The 25,873-nt window shown below is 47.7% G+C and overlaps 1 protein-coding gene across 3 annotated transcripts in view; it reads left to right on the forward strand.

The window, feature by feature from the left end:
• LOC119161079 (nose resistant to fluoxetine protein 6) overlaps nt 1-25,873 on the forward strand; it is a 265,186-nt gene that overhangs the window by 97,765 nt on the left and 141,548 nt on the right. For 2 of the 3 annotated variants that reach the window (XM_075879976.1, XM_037413410.2), the window contains exon 2: nt 23,237-23,275. The exons of the other annotated variant lie outside the window; for it this stretch is intronic. In XM_075879976.1, the coding sequence (XP_075736091.1) occupies nt 23,237-23,275 (39 nt within the window). The remainder of the gene's footprint in view (nt 1-23,236; nt 23,276-25,873) is intronic. 3 annotated transcript variants of the gene reach the window in all.

Genomic DNA, 25,873 nt, shown 5'->3' on the forward strand with positions numbered 1-25,873 from the left:
GAGTGCCGTCGCTTCAACCCAGCCGGGCTTTCTGTGGAACTGGCGGGCGTATATGCGCTGTCCACTTTCAATTCTCCTGCTATGTGGGAGCTTTTCTTCCTCCGACTGTGCTTTCGCTGAGGGCTCCGGGATAATTGCTGTCAGCTGGGTTCTAATTTCTCGTCCGAACATCAATTTCGCTGACGTTTGATCAGTAGTGCTTTGAACAGTGTTGTGCGGTCTGAAGAGAAAGCGCGCGATGCGGCGTTGCATTGTCCCAGTCTGGTCTTTAGTAAGGGCGCGCTTTAGCTCAGCCACGTAGCGCTCTGCTTGTCCGTTCGTAGCCGGGTGGTAAGGAGCTGATGTAACAGACGAGACGCCGTTGTCACTGTAAAACTTGAGAATCTCCGTGGACACAAACGGAGTGCCGTTGTCCAAGACCACCTTGCGCGGTAGGCCAAACGTTGCAAACAACGACCGCAGAGTGTCGATAACTGTTGGCGATGTCGTTGTAGCCATTTGTTTTACCTCCAGCCACTTGGTGTATGCGTCTACAACCACCAGGAACGAAAACGCTTCGATGGGTCCAGCAAAATCGATGTGCAGGGTGTGCCAAGGCGTATCTGGTCTTTCCCATTCAGGAATAGGGGCTCTTGGTGGGCTTCTGTGGTTGCATTGGCAAGGCTGGCAATCGTGAACTGTTAATTCTATATCATGGTCGATACCTGGCCACCACATATAACTTTTGGCGCACTTTTTCATGGCAACAATGCCTCGATCACCTGCGTGGACAAGCGACATGGCCTGTTCGCAAAGTGCCGCTGAAATTACAACTCTTGATCCCAAGGTGACGCAACCGCGATGAGTGCTCAACTCCGCAGCTCGCTTGCGGTAAGCGTTGACCTGTTCACCCTTTAGCTTCTGCACGTTGCCTTCTTGTATAGCTGCGTAGACTTCCTTCAAGACAGTGCACTCCTGCGTTGATGCTGCTACCGTGTCAGCTGTTAGCGGAGGGTTCGGCAGCGCCTCGAACATGAGTATATCACACGGCGGGGGTGGTTCATCTATTGTAGTGTCTAGCGGCAGGCGGCTTAGTTCGTTGGCGTTCTGGTGTTTCTTCCCAGTGCGATGTACGAGTTCGTAATCGTACGCCGACATCTTGATGCACCATCGTGTCATTCGCGGCGACAATGTCTGTGGCATTGGCTTCTGGGGACCCATAATACTCAATAAGGGCCGGTGATCTGTTATGAAAGTCACTTTCCTGCCGGTAATGTACTACCGAAAGTGATCTGCTGCGTAGACGATGGCAAGTCCCTCTTTATCTAGCTGGGAATACTTCCTCTCTGCCTGCGATAGGGTGCGCGAAGCGAAAGCGATCGGGGCTTCCCGTCCCTGGTCGCCAACTTGGGAGAGGACTGCTCCCACTCCGTATGGTGATGCGTCACAGGCTAGCAGTAGGGGTCTCCTTTCGTCGTAGTGTCGCAGAACAGTAGACTTGCGAAGTAGTTGCTTAAGGGCAACAAATGACTCTTGGTGGCATGGCGACCAAGTCCATGGGACTTCTTTCTGCAGGAGCTGATATAGATCGTTGGCCACTGTAGCTCGATGTTCTAAGAACCGGTCGTAGAACGTCAATAGCCCCCAAAACGACTGCAGTTCTTGCTTGTTAGTAGGCGCTCGTGCTTCGGTGATTGCATGCACTTTGCCTTCAGTGGGATGGATACCCTGCGCGTCAATTTGATGTCCAAGAAACTTCACTTCAGGCACCGCAAAAACACATTTTTCTTTACTGATGCGCAAATTAGCATTTGCTAGCCTTTCCAAAATGAGCTCCAAGCATTATGTGTGCTCTTCATTGGAGGCGCCACAGACAATAACATCGTCCAAGTAGACGCAAACACCTGTGATCCCGCTAAGTGTAGACTCCATAAATTTCTGGAAGATTGCTGGCGCTGCAGATATTCTGAATGGTGGCCTTTTAACTTTGTAAAGACCCTTCATAGTGTTTATTGTGAGCAGCTCAGACGTTGATTCGCTCACCTTCAGCTGCTGGTAGGCTTGTGTCAAGTCCAAGGTGCTGAAGATTTTTCCACACCGAAGCGTGCTAAAAACCTCTTCCGGTGTCGGCAGTGGGTGGGAAGATGCTTTTGTCGCCAGGTTGACAGTGCTCCGGTAGTCTCCGCAGAGGCGTAGGGTGCCGTTCTTCTTTCGGACGACAACGAGTGGCGCAGCCCATTCCGAATGTTGCGTCGGTTCGATGATCCCTTGTTCCTGTAGTCGGTCAAGCTCATTCTCGACTGACGTTCGTAGGGCGAAAGGCACCGACCTAGCTTTCAAAAATTTCGGCGTCGCATCCTCCCGCAGCTCCACTGTGACTGGAGGTCCGTTGTTCCCTGGTATTTTTTCAGAGAAAACCGCTTTGGACTTATCTAGAAGCTGCTGCACTGTCGGATAACTGGGTGTGTGGTGAACTCCGCCAATGACCACTCCAAGGGGGGTGACCCAATCTCGTCCTAAAATGCTTGATCCAGAACCGTGGACGACTAGCGAGGGGAGCTGATGGGTCTGCCTGTTGTAGTACACGTCTACGTTGGCACAGCCCAGCAGTGGAAGGGAATGTCCGGAACACGTTCTCAGCGGCGTGTCGTCTTGCTGGAGAGCTGGCACGTTCTCACGCCAAGTAGCGCGAAAAGTGTCCTCGCTGATGAGCGTACATGCTGCTCCGGAATCCACCTCAAACCTGATAGGGCGCTGGTGTACCATAATTTCAGTTATAATCTTCGGTCTCGTTCCGACGTTCACAACGGCGTTTAAGTCATACAGTGCCGATGACGTTAGTGCTGTTCGGCTTGTATCTTGCGTCTGGCCCTCCTGTGCGTCGACATTGTTGTTGTTCCGTTGCACAGAAGTCTTCGGTCCGAGCTGTTTGCGCTTTGAGATGCATGCCTTTTCAATGTGCCCGAGTTTTTGGCGAAAATTGCAGGTCGCTGTCTTGTATCGACATACCTGGGGATCGTGCTTGTCGTCGCATCGCCAACAGCGCTGTGTCTTTCTGCTTGATTTCGCCTTAGACGTGGAATGACCTGACTGCTGACTGGTGTGATGCACCGGCTCGGCGTTCCGTCTAATATCCCTCTGCTGGTGACCGGCGCTCTCCGCTCGTTGGGCGATGTCGTAGGCTTTGGAAAAGGTGAGACCCGTCTCCGCGAATTGGCATTGTTGTAGGCCTACGTCACGCAGTCCGCACACAAAACTGTCACGCAACATAACGTCCAAGGGGAGCATAGTGGTGTTAGCAGGTGTGGCAGTCGATCCTCCCTCCTGCGCAGTAGTTGCAGTTGTCGCGGTCAACGTCCCGAAATTGCAGTCAGCAGCGAGCTTTTTGAGAGCCGCTACGTATTCGGCCACTTTTTCGCCTTCCAGTTGGTCTCGCCGTTAGAAGCGGGCTCGACAGTAGACCTCCGATGGCCTTGGGTCATAGTGCTCTTGTAGCGCTGCTACAATGTCGTCGTAGTCAACGGCTGCTGGAGTGCGTGGCTGAATCAGGGCACAGACTGTGTCGTATGTCTGCTCCCCACACAGCGTTAGCAGGCTGGCCCTCTTCATTGATGCATCAGTGATGTTGTTAGCCTCGAAGTAAAATTGCAGGCGTCCAAACCACGATGACCATGATGAGCCGTTGAATTCGGGTAGCCGATTTGGGAGCCCATGCATAGCCATAGCTTGTAGCTTGTCAATGTCGTTGCGTAGCGTTGGTCCAAATCCACTTCTTCGTCGCCACTGTTATGTCCGGTGTTGTCGTCGGCGCATAGACGTACGCGTAGGTCGCGGTAGTCCAAAAAGCTCAGACAGCCTCAAATGGTTAAAAACAAGTTTATTCCTATTCGGATGGAGGCGGCGGCCGAACTGCCGGGGGAAACGAACGGTGGCTCGTTGCGCCGAGTTTGGGAAGGGGAGGAGTCAACATCTGGAAGCAGTTTCAGCATCCGGTCCTTCGCGGGTTCGGAGGCTCGCTCGTGACACAGGGGTGCTTGGAACACAACACTTATTGAGCACGTTGCTATGTGGGGTTTTCGTTCTTTCCACTCACAGTGCAGAGCATACTGCGAATTTGTTTCTTGTATATTCCTTCCACAAATTATGCACTGCAGGATGTCTTCCCAACTTGAATGCGTATCTGTGATCGCAAATGGCATTTGTAAATGCGGCATGAGTCCAAAAAAAAATACCGAGCATATATAACCATCGCTTCGCCAGAAATGACCCTGGATATAATACAAGCACTACTGCATCGCTGTCACTGTCATCCCTTCACTGCAAGAAAAATACCGCAGTTTTTTTTTCATTTATGTTAAACCTTGTTTGCAGTATCATAAGCTGCCCGGAACCGTTCAGCTGTATTACCTTTCGGATTCCGTAGAAGACAACCTTAGAGCCTCCCTTTGGCAACGCTCAACTGTACACAGGATACAAAGTCTTTAGTGTGTACGGGGTATTCTTTATGTCGGTGTTTGTCGTAGCTGGCACTCATTGTTTTACCCGAAACATTGGTGGTGTCTTAAGACTGTGGTGTGCGTTGTACGTACATGTGCTTGTCGTCTTTGATCTTAATTAAACTTGTTGTTAAGCTAGTTGATTATCCGTCACATTGTAAGAATTGAGCGCCACCTTGACTCTCGCAAACACTCCCACAAACACTCACACATCTACCCGAGTAACTCACACGACATTTTGCGCAATGTTGCCATGCGATTGTATTTGTCACTGCCCTATATCTCCCGTGCTGTCTAATCGCATTTCATAACTTGTTCTGTATGGTGTTCAAGTTTTTGCTCTGTTTTCTTTGCTTTCAAAAGTTCTGTAGACTGCATCAAAAGTTCTTCAAAAGTTGCTTTCAAAAGTTCTGTAGAGTGCAGTGTTTATTAGTAAACTTGTTTTTCGTCTGGCAGCACGAGGATTTTACGGGTGTTCTTGTAGGTATGTTAGACAAATGATTATAACATTGTCCTAACAAAGATATTAAGCTATGTGGAAGATAAAGCCTGCTGATGTAGAACATTTTTAGCGCTGTATTTTAACGGCGGTGCTTGTTAATCCCTGTGGGGCTTAATGCAGCTCCCACTGAAGATCTTCCTCACATTTGGGCAAGCTTCGCAACTCGCCTATGGTGCACTAAAAATGAAGAAGCCGTCTTCAACAAGCCTAGCAGATACGTGCGAAGCAGCTGATAGCACGCAGAGAGTTGTAGGAAACTCTATAGCTGGTACGTGACTCAGGAACGGGGCACCACCCACCAGCAGTTCAGTAAATGCGTAATGAGATATCAAATTGATGCCACCAGGTCCGCTATTAAACCAGTCTTCGCAGCATTAAGCAAGTGAAGCTGATTTGATTGTTTTCCTTTCTTATTGTAGTGTGTTTGTAGCTTAAATACCGCCGTTGTACAGAGCTCCCAGTGCAGTAGTGCCGACTTTAGTGCAACGGGAAGTTACTGCCCCCTGAGAGGGAATAAACTCTTCTAGGGAAACGTTGTGTATAGGTACAGCACGCGTGGTGCGCATAGTAAACTATATCACCTCTGAGATGCCGCACACGAAGAATCGTGTTTTCCCGTAGTTGAAAACGCGATGCCTCGAGCAGGTAGCTTCAAATTTCCGAGTGCTAAGAAAAAATTGTCAAAAAAGAAGTATATATCTCATTCCTGTAGTTACCTTACATAATATGTCGTGTAACTCGCAGTCTTTCTTCTCCTTTTTCATTCTTTGTTGTCTTTAATGGGGCCATATGACTCGGTCATCCAACATTTTGTGGTTTTCGGTGAACACAAAAAGTACAGAGAGCGTGTATTATGCCCATAAAGCTGTGAAAAGTGAAGTGTAAAAAATATATATCAGTACAAAATAGGCCTTAGAAGTTGCCGGCTGTAAATCCCTCCACCTCCGGCCACCGCCATTTCGCAACGGCACCTGTGATGTCACATGCAGCAAGGAGCGGTGCCGTCGTTTTCTACAACAGTTACAGCCGCTGCAAACCGTTCAATTTCAGTACTAAGTGAAAGAAGGCTCAAATATTTTGATTTAACGTGCAATTGATCATGGAACAATATTTCTCATCAAGACGCAGACGTTGCCACAGTCAGCTACTTGTTACGTCACGGCTCGCGAGTGCGCCAGTGTTGTCTGACTCTCAGGCCACTCGCGTATTAGTAAATTATAAGTTAAGTTCTTGACTAGCTGTGTGAAAATATCAACAGATGAATTGGGAATACGCCAAGAATAAACCCAAAATAACACAGGTTATGATCGAAAATAGGGTGTGATGGCCACTTTTTTTTTAATATGTGTAGCAACTACACGTTGTATGACCCCTCAAAGGAGGGTCTTCGTTTCCATTCGTTTTCTTCATTATTAATTTTTGTGAGAGATATGGGAGCGAAATGCATATATATATATATATATATATATATATATATATATATATATATATATATATATATATATATATATATATATATATATATATATATATATATATATATATATATATAAATATATATATATATATATATTATTGTAGTAAGCGAGACAGACACAACACCTGTTCGTCGGGCAAGCTGTTCTATTCTGCCTCTTCTTCCTCGCTTTCTAGCCCATGGCCCACAGCTGCCACGCCGCTCTTCGTTACATTCGGCCACACTGCGGACCTGACAACGAAAAAAAAAAAGAAATTACAGTTCATTGCACCTGCAGTGGTCCGACTGCTTTTTTCAAGCGCGACACATGCACGGCAATGTTGTTTCTTTTGCGTTTATCCAGGGTGAAGTTCGCATCTGAGGTGTTCACACGGCAGGTATTTTCTCCTACAGGCTGAGTAATCATGAATGGCCCGTCGAACTTAGGGACTAGCTTCTTGCCAGGCCCGCTGGTGCCCCTTTGCACCCAGACCTCGTCACCGATGTTGCAAGCAGCAGCGGGTCTACGGCGTCTGTCATAGTGGCGCTTTTGATTTTCTTGTGCGTGGGTGGCTTTCTTGATCGCTTCAGTTCGGATCTTCTGGCAGGCCGCTTTGCGATCGTTGGCACGTGGAATTATAATGGGAGCATCCAGACTGAGGACCGCCTTCAGCTGTGGTAGTTTCCCATAAACAATTTCGTAGGGCGTTTCCCCGGTAGACGTCTGCAGTGCCGTGTTAATCGCAAAAGCGGCTGACGGAAGGTGGACGTCCCAGTCGGCCTCTCCTCTTGTCCCTGCCTTCGTATATGGAGCGAGTCGTGTCTAGATGCTCTGGTTGGTTCTCTCAGTAAGGCCGTTTGCTTGAGGATGCAACGCGGATGCGAAGTGGTGCTGCACGCCCGCCGTGCAAAGGTACTTTTTCAGTTCCCCGCTACGAAATGTTGTAGCCCGATCAGATATTAACTTTTTTGGTAAGCCATGTCTCCATTCAAATCAGTGCTTGAGGAAGTCGATTAGGTAAGTGGATGCAAGAGATGGCACGGCCTCCACTTCCACGTATTTTGACAGGTAGTCTACTGCTACAATGACGTAACGATTTCCCGCAGTTGTGGTGGGTAGAGGTCCCATGTAATCAATGCCAATCGTGTGGAAAATTGTTTCGGGTATCTGGATTGGTGTTAGTAATCCAGGTTGACACCCAGGCAGTCGCTTAAACTGCTGGCAAATTTTGCAACTGGCGACATACGAACGGACGCTACTTTGCATCTTTGGCCACCAAAAACGTTCCTGTAGTTTTCGGAGTGTGGCTTGTTGGCCGGTGTGTCCGCCTTCTGGGGATTCGTGAATGGCTCGTATTATTTCTGACCCGGGATTTCGGAATCACCAGGAGGTAACGTTCTTCGTATCGGTCCGTTCGCCAGTGACACCGGTACAATGCGGCATTGCGCATCACAAACGTACTGTGATTTCCCTTGTCAGCAATAGATGCAATAATAGATGCCAAATATTTATCCTCCTGTTGGGCTCGGGATATATTTATCTGGGCGAAAAAGATGTGGGTTTGTCTGGTTGGTTGCGCGCAGTCAAGGGTGTTCCGTGAGAGTGCATCGGCGACGTTGTTTAGCCCCCCGGCGCGGTGGCGCACGTCAAAATTGTATTGTAGCAGAGTGATTATCCACCGGGCAAATTTGTGCTTAATTTGCTGCTTGGAGAACATCCATGCTATAACAGCATTATCAGTCACAACAGAGAATTTTCGCCCGAAAAGATAACGTCGAAACTTATCATCGACGCTCCGTACCACTTCCAGACATTCAAGCTCGTTGGAGTGATAGTGGCGCTCGGTGTCTGAAAGTTTTCAGCTGGCATAAGCGACCACGTGTTCCACGCCATCTGGATCACGCTGCACTAACACAGCTCCTAGGCCGACTTGGCTGGCATCAGTGTGCACTTCGGTGGACCAGTCTTCATTGAGGTGACTTAGTATGGGGCAACAAGTGAGCTTTTGTTTTATAGCTCGAAAAGCATTTTCTTGTGAGACGCCCCATTCAAACCACGCGTCTTTTTTAAGAAGACCACTCAAGGGAGCTGCGATCAAAGGGAAGTGGGGAATAAACCCTCGCAAATACGACGCCATACCCAGAAATGACTGAACCTGCTTCAAGCAGGTTGGTGTGGGATACTGCGACACGGCAGCTATTCGCTCCGGGAGTGGCTGAATGCCGACAGGAGATATATTATGTCCCAGGTACGAAATCTTGGACACCCCAAACTGGCATTTCTCTTTGTTCAAATGAAACCCTGCTGCATAGAGTTTGTGTAGTACTTCGTCCAAATTGCGAAGGTGTTCATCCTCCGTCCTGCCAATGACCAGGATGTCGTCTAAGTACACCACACAGGCTTGGTTTTTCAATGGTCCGAGCACTGAATTCATCGCACGTTGAAAAGTGCTAGGAGCCGTTCTTAGTCCAAACGGCATGCGATTGAATTCATACAAACCGAAAGGTGTGCGAAAGGCCGTTTTACATCGATCTTCCTCCACGACGTTAATCTGCCAGTACGCTGCGCGTAAATCAACCGACGAAAAGTACTTGCAGTGACGTACTGTATCAACAGCGTCATAAATGCGGGGTAAAGGGTAGGAGTCAGGCATTGTACATTTATTGAGCTGCCTGTAGTCCACGCAGAAGCGTAGTGATTCGTTTTTCTTGCGAACAAGGACGACTGGCGCTGCCCACGGACTCGATGACGGCCTGATAATGCCCGCGGCAAGCATTTCATCTACTTGTTCTGCGATCACTGCCCGTTCTCGTTCAGCGTATCGTTGCAGTGGTACGCATATTGGCGGATGATCTCCCGTTGGTATGCGATGGAGCAGCAAATTAGTGTCCGGCAGTTCTGCTGTATTGCTAGCGAATACTGGCTGATGGCGAGCCAATATAGAAGATAAGGCAGGCGGAGTGGACGGCTCACCTGTCGGTGGTGGCAGGGTTGTGGCGGTAGTCCCAGCTGTCGAAGACCGGAGCTCGACGTGGCCGCGATGTATGGTGAGCTCAATGTCATCAGATAGCAAGAAGTCAGCACCAAGGATCATGTCGGCAGGGAGGTCTTCAAAGACGGGAATGGCTGGAAGAACTTTAGTGCCCGCTGCCGTCCGGACTGAAATGTCGAGCATTCCGACTGGCATGGCACTTCCTCCAAGTCCGCAGAGGGGAGGTTGCGTCCATGGTCGGATAGTGTCCGGAGCATGACGTCGGTGTAGCGCCGTTCATTCCGCACCGGTATCCACCAGAGCAGATAGGTCACCTATTCCCTCAACATGAATGGACATCCGAGGAATTTGACAAGCTCGGTAGTGGATTCGGGTCTGGAAAGGTTGACGACAGTCCTTGGCGTTGTGGCCAATGCGACCGCACTTGAAGCATCCGTGTCGTGTGTAGGCGTAAGTCAAACGGACAGTCGGTAATGTGTCCATGCTAAGCCGACGACGAGAGTTTTGCTGAAGTTCGGCTGCCTTTTGAGCGAAAACCTGGGGTGACGCTTCAGGGGACTGGCAATATAAGGTGGCAGCATGGGTAGGGTCAGCCAAGCCATCAACGACATACTGGCGGGCAGCCGGAGAGATCCATGTAATGCCACAATTGTCGAGAAGCCCGAGCTTATCGTAGACGTATTTACGGGCGTCTTCCAATGGAGCCTGCTGACGCAATCGCATGCGCATGAAATGGTTGTCGTATGCGGATGGAAGTGTTGGGAAGGCCCTGACGAAGGCTTTAGTCCAGTCACTCCAGGATTTGTACTTGCAGCCATCGTATTGATGCCACGCTTTGGCGGACTCGCGCAGTCGGCTTACGGCTAGCGATAGCGTCACGTCGTCAGTCCATGCATGTCGACGGGCCAACGAATGGATTTCATCCAGCTAGACGGTTGGGTCTCGATCAACGCCAGTAAAGTCAGGAATTTCTGTCATAGATGGAGGAGGCAACGTGGTGCGTGCACAGGCTGCTGAGAAGGCGACGGTGGCGTCTGAAAGACGCTGGCTCGAAGTAGCGATGGCCTGCAGAACCGTGCAGAGTTCGCTGGCGGCTACAGGCGAGGAATTACGCCTGCCTTCTGGCGACGGTACCGACGTTGCTCCAGGGATGGTACCTGAGGCGAAGTCAAAGAGAGCGTGTACGGCGTCCCTGGGCAAGGAGGTGGTTTGCGAAGCCAAGTCAGTGGAGTCACCTTGTGGTTTGGCAGGCAGCGCGCTGGCTTCGGTACCCGCGGTGGCCAGGTTGGATGCCAAGGCCACGGTAGCAGGAGCTGCGGACTGCTGAAGAGTGCGTCCGCTCCGTAGGACGGTTTCTTCACGTGGGTCGTCGCACACAGGTTCATTGAACGGCTGCGCCATTGTAGTAAGCGAGAAAGACACAACACCCGTTCGTCGGGCAAGCTGTTCTATTCTGCCTCTTCTTCCTCGCTTTCTAGCCCATGGCCCACAGCTGCCACGCCGCTCTTCGTTACATTATATATATATATATATATATATATATATATATATATATATATATATACGGTGCGCAAACACAATGGTGCTCAGACGCAGCGAGCGCATATCATGGCTACCGGTGCACTACATACTGCTGTCTTGAGGAAAGTTACATAAGGCAAACAGGCCGCTGCCTTAATGACAGGTTAAGGGAGCATGTGCAAAATCTATAAAGAAAGCATATGATGCCAATCTTTCACTCCACTGCCGAAAATGCACCTGTGAGCCGATATTTCGTGAGGCCAAGATTCTAGGTAGAAGCCGAAACAAACCACCTCATGAACTGTGGGAAGCGCACTATATAAAAAACTGATAATTGTGGAGCTTTGACGTGCCAAAACCACCATATGATTATGAGAGACGCCGTAGTGGAGGGCTTCGGAAATGTTGGCTGCCTGGGGTTCTTTAACGAGAACAGAAATCTATAAGCACACGGACTTAAAACATTTTTCCCTCCATAAAAAAAGCGAACGCCATGGCCGGGGTTCCATCCCGTGACCTGTGCGTCAGCACCCGAGGGCCTTAGCCAATAGACCGCCATGGCGGGTTATAAAGAAAAAGGACGCGACTTTGTTACTTACACGTCTATCTGCTTGTACAAAAAATGAAATCAGTTTTTTTTTATATCACACGCCCCGCATCCCCATCAGTGGTGTAGCCGTGATGTGTGCTCGCTGCGTCTGCGCACCGTTGTGCTTAAATTTCATTGCTACTTTTGCAATAAATCAGTTGTTAATAGCGCCTGCCTGTTCTCTGTCTCTCACACGGGTACGCTTTTTAAAGTGCTAAAATCACCATGTTATATAATCAGTCACGAACTCGCCCAACAACAAGCTCTTATTAAGCATACCCCCTTAAAACAAAGCAATTCCAGAATGTTCATTCATTTTTTGATAATGAAGGTATTTGTGACCAATTTCAAATATCATTTATTTAGTAAGTGCTTTTGTCACTGGTCAGTCGGCTTCACTAATGATAAGCCCGGCACCAGAATTAGGTGAAACATTCTGTTAAGTACAACTTCAGCGTAGGATGTTCTTCTGAATATGGGCCATAAGGTTCGAAGGGCCTACATGACGAAACATTTTCCACCGTATTCAGATGCATTATAATCGCCTATTATGATAACCTGGGCATTGTATTTGCTATAACGTCCAGTCAATATCACTGGCGATTGCAGCATTCATGTAAAATGTCTCTAAAATCCCAACATGTGAAAGGATGTGTGCCCCAAGCAATAGATGTTTTACTTCCCGAGACCATAATATAAGCCGTAGCGGAGGGCTTTGGAAATTTCGACCATCATGTGTTCTTTAATAGGCACTGACATCGCATAGTACACGGGCCTCTAGGATTTTGCCTTCATCGAAATGACCTCCACGGCCGATATCGAAGCCGTGACTTTCGGGTCAGCACCCCGAGCACCGTGACCTTTACGTTTACGCGGCGAACACGCACATTATGTTCAGCACAACATATTGGCGGAATGCACACCGCGCTTATCAGGTAATATACTATGCCGCCAACGGCATTTTGAGGTTGCTACACCAAAGCCTGAGTGCTTGTAAGACGGCACCACTCAAGTAGAGCCTTTACCGGTTCAATCTGTCAAAAAATATATGAAGAGAGAGAGAGAGAGAGAATAAAGTGACAGGAAAGCAGGGAGGTCAACCATAAAATGTAATCCCGGCTGTGCCGGCTGCATTTTCGATGGAGGCGGAAATGTTGTAGGCCCGTGTACTCAGATTTGGGTGCACGTTAAAGAACCCCAGGTGGTCAAAATTTCTGGAGCCCTCCACTACGGCGTCTCTCATAATCAAATAGTGGTTTTGGGACGTTAAACCCCACAAATCAATCAACCATAAAATGTAGCATCTGGCTTGCTACCCTGCAATACAGGGAGGGGCAGTAGGGAAGAGAGATCAGAAAGAAAGCGATAAGAAAAGTAGGCGCGCGAAAAAACAGCAAAAAGAGCACGGGGTGCTACAGCCTATTCAATAGGCTCTAGCGCTACGCAAAAAGTTGAACGGGCCTTGACTGATTTTCTGGGCGAAGACAGATCGAGCCGGGCTTCGACCACTGACTGTTCTGTCAAGGGTTTGTCGTCAAGGCGGGCTAACGCAGCAGCTAGCGGCTGTCTGTACACGTGAAAGCAACACCGAGCCACGGTCGGCAAGGCACCGCGGTATCAAGTCTAGAGAGTCCGGACGGAGGCCGAAGTCGACAAGACGGGTCCAGCCTAGGCAGCCGCTTGTGGCGTAAAACCTCTGTGTTCGACAGGGATTTTGCATCTTCATTAGCCATTTGTCGCATTTTCATGGCAGCATTAGTCCTTGAGAATGGAATAGATTCTTCTACACCTTTGTCGTGTGCTTATCGAGCAGCTGCATGGGCATGTTCGTTGCCCAGTATGTCGCAGTGACTTGGCAGCCGCTTAAACGTGACTTCATGTCCTTCGTCGAAGAGGTGGTAGAGCAGCTTCCTAATTTCCAGCACTAGTTGTTCATGAGGTCCCCGGCGTAAGACGAATGCAAAACACTGTGGTTCTGCCTAAAATTCCATGAACACGCTCTATTTCTTGGCTTGTTGATGTTCAATGACTTTAACTGCGCTAAGCAGAGCAGCAAGTTGCGAAGCTGTCTATGTCGTCTGGTGAGATAGCCGTATCTTCTTCGTTGTCACCGTTGCAGGAAAGATCACCGATGCTGCAGACCCATTCATGGTAGCTAAAGCGTCAGTATATAGATGGTTATGTTCACTGTATTTCACATACGACAAGAGAAGATCAAGCTGCTTTAGCACTATAGACTAGAGTAGGGCTTTTTACCGTATTCCTGAAACCCTGAGTTGAACCTGCGGATGAGTAATACACCACGGGGTTGTAGTATTATGGATGGAGTTGTATATCTAGTAGGTATGCGTGTGCAATAGACAAGACTGCCTGGGAAAATGAGGCACGAGGTTGGTATTCTGGCAGTGAGGCTAGATAATGGCCATGGGAACGAGTAAGATGCCTCAGGTGTGTTCTGCGCACTTTCATTACGACATGCGTATTGAGTGGGTGGAGATTTACAATCGCGATTGTCTCAGCTGTTAACGAAAATCGTGGTAGCTCCAGACAAACTTGCAGAGCCATAGCCTGGACGCTTTCGAGAGTGCGAATGCTGGTTTTGCTGGTATTAGTCAGAACAGGCAAGCTGTACCGCAAATAGCCGAGAGAAAGCGTCGTGTACCATTGCATCATTGTATGTACTGAGGACACCCAGGTTTTTTCTCCAAGATACTTGAATAAGTTCGCAATGTCAGTCAGCCCCTCCTTCAAGGAGACAACATTTGGGCCCCAGCAGAGGTCTCTACCAATGAATGCGCCTAGAAATCTGCGCGTCGTGACTTGTGGTGTCACATGGCCGTTGATAGATATAGCGCATTGTCTCATTGGCTTTCGCCTAAAAGCAACCAATGCGCATTTTGCTGTGAAGATCTTCAGACCTTGTTCATTGAGGTACACCGATACCAACTTCGCAGCTTTCTGAAGCCTTGCGCGTAACTTAGGTCTTGTCACGCTAGACGCCCAGACGCAAATGTTTTCAGCATACATAGATAGCTTCACCACACTCGGTTGTCTTTTTTTTCACAAGACCATTAAGAACAAGATTGAAGAGGGCTGCACTCAAGACGTCAACTTGGGGAACTCCACGATGCGTATACAGTGTTGGGAGGCTGCACCATCTGCTGCGTTCACAAATAAAGTCTGACCTTGCAAACAACTGCGTGTCCAACAATACAGTTGACCACCTAGGCCCACTGTCTCACTGACTTCGACAATGGCGTCATGAAAAAAGTTGTCGTACGCTCCTTTCGTTTCAAGGAAAATGGCAACAGATAATCGTTTAAATACCTTGTGATGTGAAATAACTGTCAACATATAGATTACACGTCATCTTTTGGTCACGACACTAAAAAACCAATCCCAGACCTCACTGATGTTTGAGCGAAAAGACAGTACACATATTTCACTCACTTGCGTCACTTTTATACGTCACCTTTTCTTGTGGTGACGTATAAACGCTCTCGCCTAGCGTGTGTAGTACCGCATAATGAACCCTTAAAGAGAAACAACTATGTCATAATCCGCAAATTGCCGGGTCATCAACTGTACATACGGCGAGTGCGTTAGAGGTATGCCATCGGAAATGATTGTCACCGGGAAGGGTAATAAAATGAACCAAAGGTTAGCGACAGACAGCTTAGAGACGGTAACATGTACATAGAACCTTGCTCGCGTACGTCGGCCAGACGCCGCTTTTGGGTGTCGGTGTTGCGAGCTTTTTCTAGCCGATCTGACTCGCGAAGGGCGTGACACTGCGGCCACTGTACAGTGGTCGTGTTCTTGAAGCGAGACCGATCACACACACGGCTATGTATCCGTCTCTGGACAACAACGCCTGCGACCCGTGAGGGAAATTTGTTGGCAGTGGCCCAGCCTGCGCGACCTATTCACGCGGTACTTGGCTGGGAAATAATGCGCTGTGGGACGAAACAAAACATGCGCTACGACTCAATCCACAAAGTGTGGGTACTTAAAGACACACCATGTAATCGGAAAAAAACACCTGTCGTTTATTCGATGCCCCTGTATATAGAGTAAACATCACTAACATTCAAAAAGAAAACGGCACTTCTGTATATGGGCCACAATGCAGAGCGGAGACACCTGTGTCGTGCCAAAAACAATTGTATTGAATTGTCAAAAGTGTCAGTGTATCTTAAGGTGATTGATCGGTATTTCGCATCCTTTGCGACTTCACTGTTCCTGTTGAATGCAACACGAACGCATATTATATATATATATATATATATATATATATATATATATATATATATATATATATATATATATATATATATATGTGTGTGTGTGTGTGTGTGTGTGTGTGTGTGTGTGTGTGTGTATTGTAATGAATCGGAATAACGGACGCTCTGCTGGTAATGAAGACGACAATGATGATCGGTGGCTGCAGTAGTAGCTCGCGCACGCCGCTCGCCATTAGCCAGACCTGCCTGATAAAGGACATTTTGCCAAGCTACGTCTGAACCTTTCTCGACGTACAACACCTCTATTTTAAGTGGTGGAGGTGCCGGGGTTCCCATCAACCTGGAACTTCGCAATCGGACGCTACCCTCATCGTTCACCATGACTGCTCCTGGCCCTTCTCAAGCTGCCTTACCAACGATAGTCTACTGTACTGGCGCGCCTCGGCAACGCGACCCACCAATTTTTCGCGGCAACGATGAACAAGACGTCGAGGACTGGCTCGCCGAGTACGAAATCGTAAGCGCTTCCAACAAGTGGAACGCCTGCGACCAGCTCACAAACGTGCGCTTTTACCTCGCTGATGTGGTCAGCCTCTGGTTCAAGAACTACGAAGGCGAAATTACCAACTGGTCCGCCTTCAAGACCACCATCGCCGCGGTCTTCGGTCGTCCCGCTGTGCGCTGGCTTCGCGCGGAACAGCGTCTCCGTAGTCGAGTCCAGCGCAGGGGCGAGACCTTCACGAGTTACATTGAAGATGTCTTGTCTCTTTGCAAACGCGTCTATGAATCTCTAACCGAATGCGACAAAATGAAGCACATCATCAAAGGAGTTGACGACGACACCTTCCAGATGCTCGTCGCTAGAAATCCACAGACCGTCACCGATGTTGTCCAGCTCTGTCAGGAGCACGACGAGTTGCGTAAGCAGCGTGTCTCGACGCGCAGGGCCGCAGAAGATACGGCTGAAGTTTCCGCCCTCGTACACGACGTCGCTGCTGATCACACCGTCTTACTGCCCCAAATCAAGCAATTCATTCGTGAGGAAGTTACGCGTCAGCTTTCTCTTGTGGCCGAAGCATCCGCGCCAGTGACCTCGTTAGACCCACGTTTACGCCAGGTCATCGAGACACAGGTCACGCAGGCACTGCCTCCATCGCCATCTGTCCTTACGCCGCTGACCTACGCTGCCGTCGTTGCTAGACCCCCAGCCCCACCTATCTCTGGCGCATACCGGGGCACCGGGTCCTCCTACCCTACGACGCTGCCTACATACACGGCACCCCATCCCGTTTCGCCCCTTGCACCTTCTGTCGTTAACCCATGGCGCACCTTGGATAATCGACCCATCTGTTTCGCATGCGGTTTCGTAGGACATATAGCACGCTACTGTCGCCGTCGCAACTTCCAGCCTCCAGACCATGAGAATTCTGCAAATTACGAGGCTGCGCAGAATTCCCAGCGACCATCTTCTCCTATAACCAACTCATTGTCCCCACGACGCCCCGTCGATTCTCGCCAGTCATTACCACCCCGTCGCCGATCTGTCTCCCCAATGCTTCGGCGCACGAGCCCCGCTCGAGAGGAAAACTGGCAGCTGCAGTTCCGGAGGCAAGAACTGTGTCGTCGTCGAACTTTCTAAGACCTCCTCTTTGTCCGACCAACGAAATTGATGTATAAGGTGTTGCTGTACGTGCACTTGTCGACACAGGCGCCGTCGTTTCTGTAATTAGTGAAAAACTGTGTCGCGATTTGAGAAAAGTTACAACGCCGCTTACGAATCTTGCTCTGCGTACAGCCACCTCCCATTTCATCGCGCCGACAGCTCAGTACACAGCACGCGTTCTTATTTAAGATGTTTGGTACGCCGTCAACTTTGTTGTTCTCCCACGTTCATCGTACGACGTCATACTAGGATGGGATTTCTTTTCTACCCATCAGGCCCTCGTTGACTGCGCTCGTGCTGAACTCACGTTGACGAATCCGTGCCTTGATATCGACCACCACAGTCCCTCGGAAGTGTTTGCTGCAGCTGACGTCCGCATCGCGCCGTTGTCCGCCGTCCTAGTGCCTGTGTTTTCCCCTGCTGCCACTAACTCGACGCTCCTGTTCCAACCAACTATAGCTAGTGCGCAACACCGAACCACTGTCCTTCCGTTTGCCATCATCAACTTTTCCAATGGTTCCGTGGTACTTTATGCGTGCAACGTTTCTGCTTGTCCGTACATCCTGCTACGCGGTGAGTGTCTGGGAAGCCTCGAGACCTTAAATTGTATTTTCGAAGACCCGATCTATCCAGACAAGCCATTTTTACCGACTTGTGCCATTACACCCGCAACTGACGCCAATGAACCTTTGGATGTATTCCGCAAGTCCATTGATTGTAACCTCACGCCTGGGCAGCACAAACAGCTGATCAAGCTCCTACAGCGTTTTCGAGCCTCGTTTGACCACAATCAGCCTTCCTTAGGTCGAGCGTCATCTGTTGTTCACCGTATAAATACCGGTCAAGAGACGCCATTACGGCAGCGTCCATATCGCGTGTCAACTACCGAACGCCGTGCCATCAATGAACAGGTTGACGACATGCTGACACGTGGCATAATCGAACCGTCAAGCAGTCCCTGGGCCTCTCCAGTTGTGTTGGTGAAGAAGAAGGACGGATCCATCAGGTTTTGCGTGGACTACCGGCGTCTCAACCGAATCACGCGCAAGGATGTCTATCCGCTGCCACGCATAGACGATGCCTTGGACGGCCTACAGGGAGCCGAATTTTTCTTTTCTTTAGATCTGCGCTTTGGATACTGGCAGGTACCCATGGCAGAGGCCGATCGTGAAAAAACTGCTTTTATCACGCCCGACGGGCTTTTACGAATTCACAGTCATGCCCTTCGGCCTCTGCAACGCGCCAGCTACTTTCGAGCGGATGATGGACTCTATCCTTCGAGGCCTCAAATGGAACGTTTGCATTTGTTATTTAGATGATATTGTCGTCTTTTCAACTGATTTCGCAACCCATTTAACCCGCCTCGAGAAAGTCCTCGCGTGTATTTCAGCCGCGGGGCTGCAACTGAATCTGAAGAAGTGCAATTTCGCCGCTCGAAAGCTTACGATCCTTGGTCACGTGGTTTCAAAAGACGGCATTCTTCCTGACCCTGCCAAACTTACAGCCGTTTCAGCGTTTCCCAAACCGACCACTATGAAAGAGCTCCGAAGCTTCATAGGCCTTTGCTCTTACTTCCGGCGCTTCGTCCGCAATTTCGCGACGATCATCGCTCCTTTGACCAAGCTCCTCGCCGGCTCTAGAGACCTTTCAGCCTGGTCTGCCACCTGTGACGACTCTTTCAATGAACTGCGCCGCCTCCTCACGTCGCCGCCTATTCTGCGACACTACGACCCATCGGCACCCACAGAGATCCACACCGACGCTAGTGGTGTCGGGCTAGGCGCTATTCTTGCACAGAAGAAAGACGGCTTCCAAGAGTACGTGGTTGCCTACGCAAGCCGAACTCTTAGCAAAGCCGAAACCAACTACTCTGTCACTGAAAAGGAATGCCTCGCCATTATTTGGGCGATAGAGAAATTTCTACCTTACGTGTACGGGCGCCCTTTTGACGTCGGGACTGACCACCACGCCCTCTGCTGGTTGTCGTCACTGAAGGATCCAAGCGGTCGCCTCGCCCGATGGGCATTACGCCTTCAAGAATATAATATTCGCGTGGTCTATCGCTGCGGCCGGAAACATTCGGACGCAGACGCCCTATCCCGTTCGCCTCTACCTCCTGACCCGGACTGCTGCGAAAGTCTAACCTGTGATGCAACTGCCGTCACCATCGCCGACATGCCATCTGAGCAACGCAAGGACCCTTGGGTTGCTTCGATTGTAGACATCCTGGCTGGGCGGACGGCTTCCCCCCCTTCTCGCACGTTGCGTCGGCAAGTCGAGCACTTCGCCACTCACGACGACGTGCTGTACCGACGCAACTACGCACCCGGTGGACGTCAGTGGCTACTCGTGATTCCACGTCATCTGCGATCCGAAATTTGTTCCACGTTTCATGAAGACCTCCAATGTGGCCACGCAGGTTTCCTGAAGACTTATTCTCGCATACGTCTCCGATATTACTGGCGTGGCATGTACCGTTTCATACGACAAAACGTTCGGGCCTGCTCGACGTGCCAGAGACGAAAAACTCCCCCTTATCACACTAGCGGTACCTTGCTACCCTTGCCATGCCCATGCCGACCATTCGACCGCGTCGGCATCGATATCTATGGTCCCCTTCCCAACACTGCTGACGGTAACCGCTGGATCATAGTTGCCGTCAACCATCTCACGCGGTCATGCCGAAACTTCATCCCTTCCCTCGTCTACAGCAAAAGACGTTGCGACTTTCGTTCTTCACGACATCGTATTACGTCATGGAGCACCTCGGGAGTTACTGAGTGATCGTGGTCGCGTATTCTTGTCAGACGTCATCACAGCATTGCTGCGTGAGTGCCACGTCGTTCACCGCACTACAAGCGCCTATCATCCCCAGACCAATGAAATGAGAGAGCGCTTCAACCGCACCCTTGGTGACATGCTGTCTATGTATATCTCGTCAGACCACTCCAATTGGGACCGAGTGCTCCCGTTTATCACGTTCGCTTATAATACCGCCATTCAAAGCACTACTGGGTTCCCTTCTTTTTTCCTCCTTTACGGACGCGAACCTTCTTGCACTATGGATACCATTCTTTCGTACAAACCTGACTCCTCAGAGTCCACGACTTTGTCTCAAGCCGCTACATACGCTGAAGAATGCCGCCAACAGGCAAGATCATTCACAACCCAAGACCAAGGATGCCAAAAGCACCACCATGACGCATCAAATAACACTACTTCCTACGATCCAGGTTCACTCTTCTGGCTGCATGTCCCTTCTGCTATACCTGGCCTTTCTACCAAGTTGGTCCCCAAGTATCACGGCCCATATCGTGTGCTACAAAAAACGTCACCGGTGAATTACCTCATCAAGCCACTAGAACCATCTTCTGACCAACGTCGTCGTGGCCAGGAAATTGTCCACGTCTCGAGACTTAAGCCCTGCTACGACCCTCCCGTGTTTACTTGTCCATAGGTCGCCAGGATGGCTCCTTATTTCGCGGGGAGTAATTGTAATGAATCTGAATAACGGACGCTCTGCTGGTAATGAAGACGACAATGATGATCGGTGGCTGCAGTAGTAGCTCGCACACGCCGCTCGCCATTAGCCAGACCTGCCTGATAAAGGACATTTTGCCAAGCTACGTCTGAACCTTTCTCGACGTACAACACCTCTATTATAATATATATATATATATATATATATATATATATATATATATATATATATATATATTATTCTCTACTTTTTTTTGCGCACTTTCGTGCGTCTTACTTGTCTTACACTGGAGCTGCATGTTTTTTTTTTTTTACTGTGGGTTTACTAGGTCGCTTCTCGTCGTGGAAATCACCTTTGCGGATATTGTATGAGGCAGGGCCTTTGCCGCCTTCCAGGAGATCATGATTTGTACAAATTTTGTAATGCGTCTGATGTTCGAAAGTACTGATGAATTTTTCCCTTTGTTAGCATGTCACATTGAATTGACATTATCACCAGGTTCAAGATTTGGAGATTGATTTTTGTTTGACATTACCACATCGCATATATGTGCGTTCCGTAATGTTCATGTTGAAAAATGTTGCACCTTGAAAATAAATTGTGGAGGACTAAAGCTTCAAACAGGGACAAGCGCTATATACTGTCAAATAAATTGATACTTTATGCAGGAGGGTGTCAACTAAATTCACCTATTACTAAGAGCTGTTCCACCCGTATTCTTACATTGTATCCCCTTATTCTGGTATTATGCGGCAGGGCATGGTAATATGTAAAAAAACGCATCTCAATCCTGTATAAAACTGTTATACTGTTATTCATGCAACTGTATAAAATCACTACAAATAGACAGAAAGAAACGGGATAGCGACACCATGCTTAAAAGAGACACCATGCCCACTAGCTTGATGGTCATAGACAAACTAAATAGAGAGGAGACCAGAAAAAAAAACAGAGTGGGGCAGACAAGAAAAAATAAAGAAAGAGAGTGGGGCACACCGCAACAAGCGCAAAATACCAGCATTGCAGACAAGTAACTTTACTGCAGTGATTAATGAGAATTCAGCTGAACCTTGAGTGACCACCGCCTACAATTAGTTCACGGCCATTGGGAAGCCAAAATGTGTCGTGTGCTGTTTGAGAAGCCGCTGGAATTCGCTTATCAGCACCTACCGGCAACTGTGAGAAGTTGGGCATCCTATTAGTGAGCGTCAACGCATTTCACTGCAGTCTTTTCAAGGTAGTGTTCAAAAACCGGTTGTAAAGACCTTGTCTGAAGTCCGTGTAGGCGAATGTGAAGTGCAACGCTAACACATCTGATGCGTACTTCTATGCATTGATTGATTGATTGATAAGTGGGGTTTAACGTCCCAAAACCACCATATGATTATGAGAGACGCCGTACTGGAGGACTCCGGAAATTTCGACCACCTGGGGTTCTTTAACGTGCACCCAAGTCTGAGTACACGGGCCTACAACATTTCCGCCTCCATCGGAAATGCAGCCGCCGCAGCCGGGATTCGATCCCGCGACCTACGGGTCAGAAGCCGAGTATCTTAGCCACTAGACCACCGCGGCGGGGCGTACTTCCACGCAATATATATTTGTTATAACGTGCGCGGTTTATTCGAATGACACAAACGCGTCACAGGAAGATGTGAATATATCTGAGCAGCGGCTAACAAGAACGGCCTGAACCCGTGAATCCTATCTTTCGACAAGATCAATAATACAAAATGACTTGTATGAGCCAGGCTTCTAATGGAGTCAAGTCAACGTTGTCGAAACGTCTTGCTCGACAGGTTGATTTTTTTATTGCTAGGCCGCTTAGTTGATCAATACACACTTGATATGTGTTCTTAAAAATTTATCACCAAAATTTTCCAGTTTAACACTTACCTTTATACCATTGTCGAAGTACAATTTTCATGCAGAGGCGTCTCAGGTCGTCGTCGAGTTTTATGACGTAATTGTTATACAGCTCACAGAAGTCGCAGAAACCTCGAATAGAGGATTCACGTGGCGTCGCACCACTATTGATATATAATTGAATCTATATCTTTGACAATGCTGTATCATGACTTCTAGTGAGAATATAAAGTATGTATGTTTACGCTTCTGAATGCTTCAATCACATAACCCGCGCCCTCATATAAGCTTTCCCGTTGTGACCACGTTTTCTCTTCATTTAATTTTGTGTTTCAATTTTTTTCTTTTACCATCCGCTTCTCAGCCCTTCATAGAACTAAGTGAAGCACATCCACAAATGATTCGTCTGATATATGGTATGTTATTCGTTTTTCCCCCATTTGTAGAAAAAAATGACCTGTCCACTACCGCGATGGCGAAGAAATGTAAGTTACAAACACCATTTATTATTTATTTTACGCTTTTTCAAAACAACCTCCGCTATCGATCTCGCTGCACAGCTAAAAACGACCACCGTTCTCTGAGAATTTTTAAATAAATGGTGTAGTATTACCTTTTTTATGATGAATTGAAGCTTAATATTTTTCACTTGCACACCTAATTTTGTGTTAAATTTCGTGCCGCTAAAGAACAAACTGGCCACCACGGCCGCAGCTCGGCGAGGGAAAACACACACAAACACCCGTGTAATCAGGTTTTATGCCCTTTAAAGAACCTAATTTGTTTTGATATTCATTGGAGTCTCTTAATACTCAAGCGTGCTTTGTAATCAGAATGCAATAAAAACCTCCGGTATTATGTTAATTAAGCGGTAAGCAAGCTCTTTTGCAATAAATCGCAAGATCAGATAAGGCTGCAGTGGTACCTGAACCGTTTGAAACAAGCATTGTTTGTAAATTAATATCGTTCAGCGTTGCGTATAAAAATCATTGTAACGTACGAGATAATGCTTGGACCGCAACATGATTGTATGTCTGCTCGATCAGCGTATGGGCAGTACGCGTATTTGACAGCATGTCTTTATTGACAAACTATATCACAGACGAAATAAAACTGCAACAAAAAAACGCTACATATGCCTCGCTGGCTATTGCATAACGGTGATGTAATTCGAAATATGTTGCGTAATAATTGACATCCATGCATAAATAGTTATGCACAGCCTCTAAGGCTGTATTTCGTGTTTAAAGGGTTGCATATATATATATATATATATATATATATATATATATATATATATATATATATATATATATATATATATATATATATATATATATATATATATATATCTTACTAACGTACTCTGCATTGTGCGTCTGTTTGTGTGGAATCTGTACGAGTTATATAATATGTACAAATATTAAGAGGGTAACGGTAGCCTATAATATACAATTACTTACCAATCATTACTGCTTTGCGGGTAGTTTAATAGGGCTGCACGGTTCGAAAACGTCTGTCACAACAACAACAACAACAACAACAACAACAACTTTAATAATAATAATAATAATAATAATAATAGTTGTGTGATCATTAGGTTAGAAACTCGGTAAGATTGCTAATGATCAGCAGAAGAGCTGTTAAAAAGATTTTCGAATGGTCATGGTTACTAAATACTAAAAAGGCAAAGAATACAAATCGTTTATCTAGAAAAAAACAGGACGGAAAAGGTATATTCGTAAACTTGGTTTTGTATTCTGCACTTAAGCAAAAACTTTGCCATCTGCTTTTTTTTTCAATTCACTTTAATTATCGCATCAGGTTGTTGGCTATGTTTCACCTCTTGTGATACAAAACAGTTTTCACTGTTACCATCTGTTTCAGTGACGAACCTTTCTGTTTAAGGCGCCGTGGTTACCTCGCGATCTCGTTTCTCCCAACAACGTCCTCTGAAAATCTGCGACGTATTTGCGCTGCTACTGTCAGAGAATATAACGGACGGGCTCCTTTAGCCTCGTTCTTTGAAATCCCGTCAACATTTTCTGAAAATTCTCTAAAAGACGTTGGGAAAAAAACGGAAAGAAAAGCAGTGTGGTTTACCAGGTTGTATCCCGTTTGCTATCCTGCGTGCACTCAAATAAATAAATAAATAAATAACGAAAAAAAGAATGAAAAAAAGAAAGAAAGAAAGAAAGAAAGGAAGAAAGAAAGGAAGAAAGAAAGAAAGAAAGAAAGAAAGAAAGAAAGAAAGAAAGAAAGAAAGAAAGAAAGAAAGAAAGAAAGAAAGAAAGAAAGAAAGAAAGAAAGAAAGAAAGAAAGAAAGAAAGAAAGAAAGAAAGAAAGAAAGAAAGAAAGAACAACTACAGAAAAGTAGTTATGAGGAGATCACACACAGAAAGGCTGGCGTGCGAAACGCTCAGTTGTTTTTGTGGTCCAGCTTTTTGCGTTTGTGTACTGTGCGTGATTTCTTGTCGTACCATGTAGCCGTGGATTGTAGTTGACGCGCGCATATATACACACAACAGCGTCCATAGCGTATGCAAAAGGCAAAGGCATAGGTATGCAATCTCAAAGGCCACTCTTCATGGCAAAGTATAATGGTCAGCTGTGACTTTTTTTCTGCGCTAATGAAGTGGTCAGCTTCATCTTGGCTTCTTTGAACGCTCGATTTCCCGCTGTATAGCCTGCTTAAAGCTGCGCATTGAGTGTTTTTCATCTTCATTGACGGGATAGTATACGTCAAAATGTGTAACCGATACTTCTGACACCATGCAATCGACGCTGGGACCTAAGCCATACTATAGGAACAGACGTGCAGACACGAGAGACCACTGGACGCTGCGCCACCTGTAGCGTCTTATAATCAAGTGTGGGTTCATTGCTAGAACAGCCGTTAGGGGACGCAGCCCAATGTTGACGGACATATACTTAATGTCCGCTACAAGGTGCAGCTTCTGCACTTGCTCTCACTATGATCTTGGTAGGAAGCTGTTCCGAATGCTTCCTCTCGAATTTGGACATGAAGTGCACAGTTCTTTCCGGAAACGATTAATGCCTGTCCAATGGTTTCTCGCCAGCGT

Source organism: Rhipicephalus microplus, chromosome X (genome assembly GCF_043290135.1).
Source record: "Rhipicephalus microplus isolate Deutch F79 chromosome X, USDA_Rmic, whole genome shotgun sequence".
NCBI classification, from domain to species: Eukaryota; Metazoa; Arthropoda; class Arachnida; order Ixodida; family Ixodidae; genus Rhipicephalus; species Rhipicephalus microplus.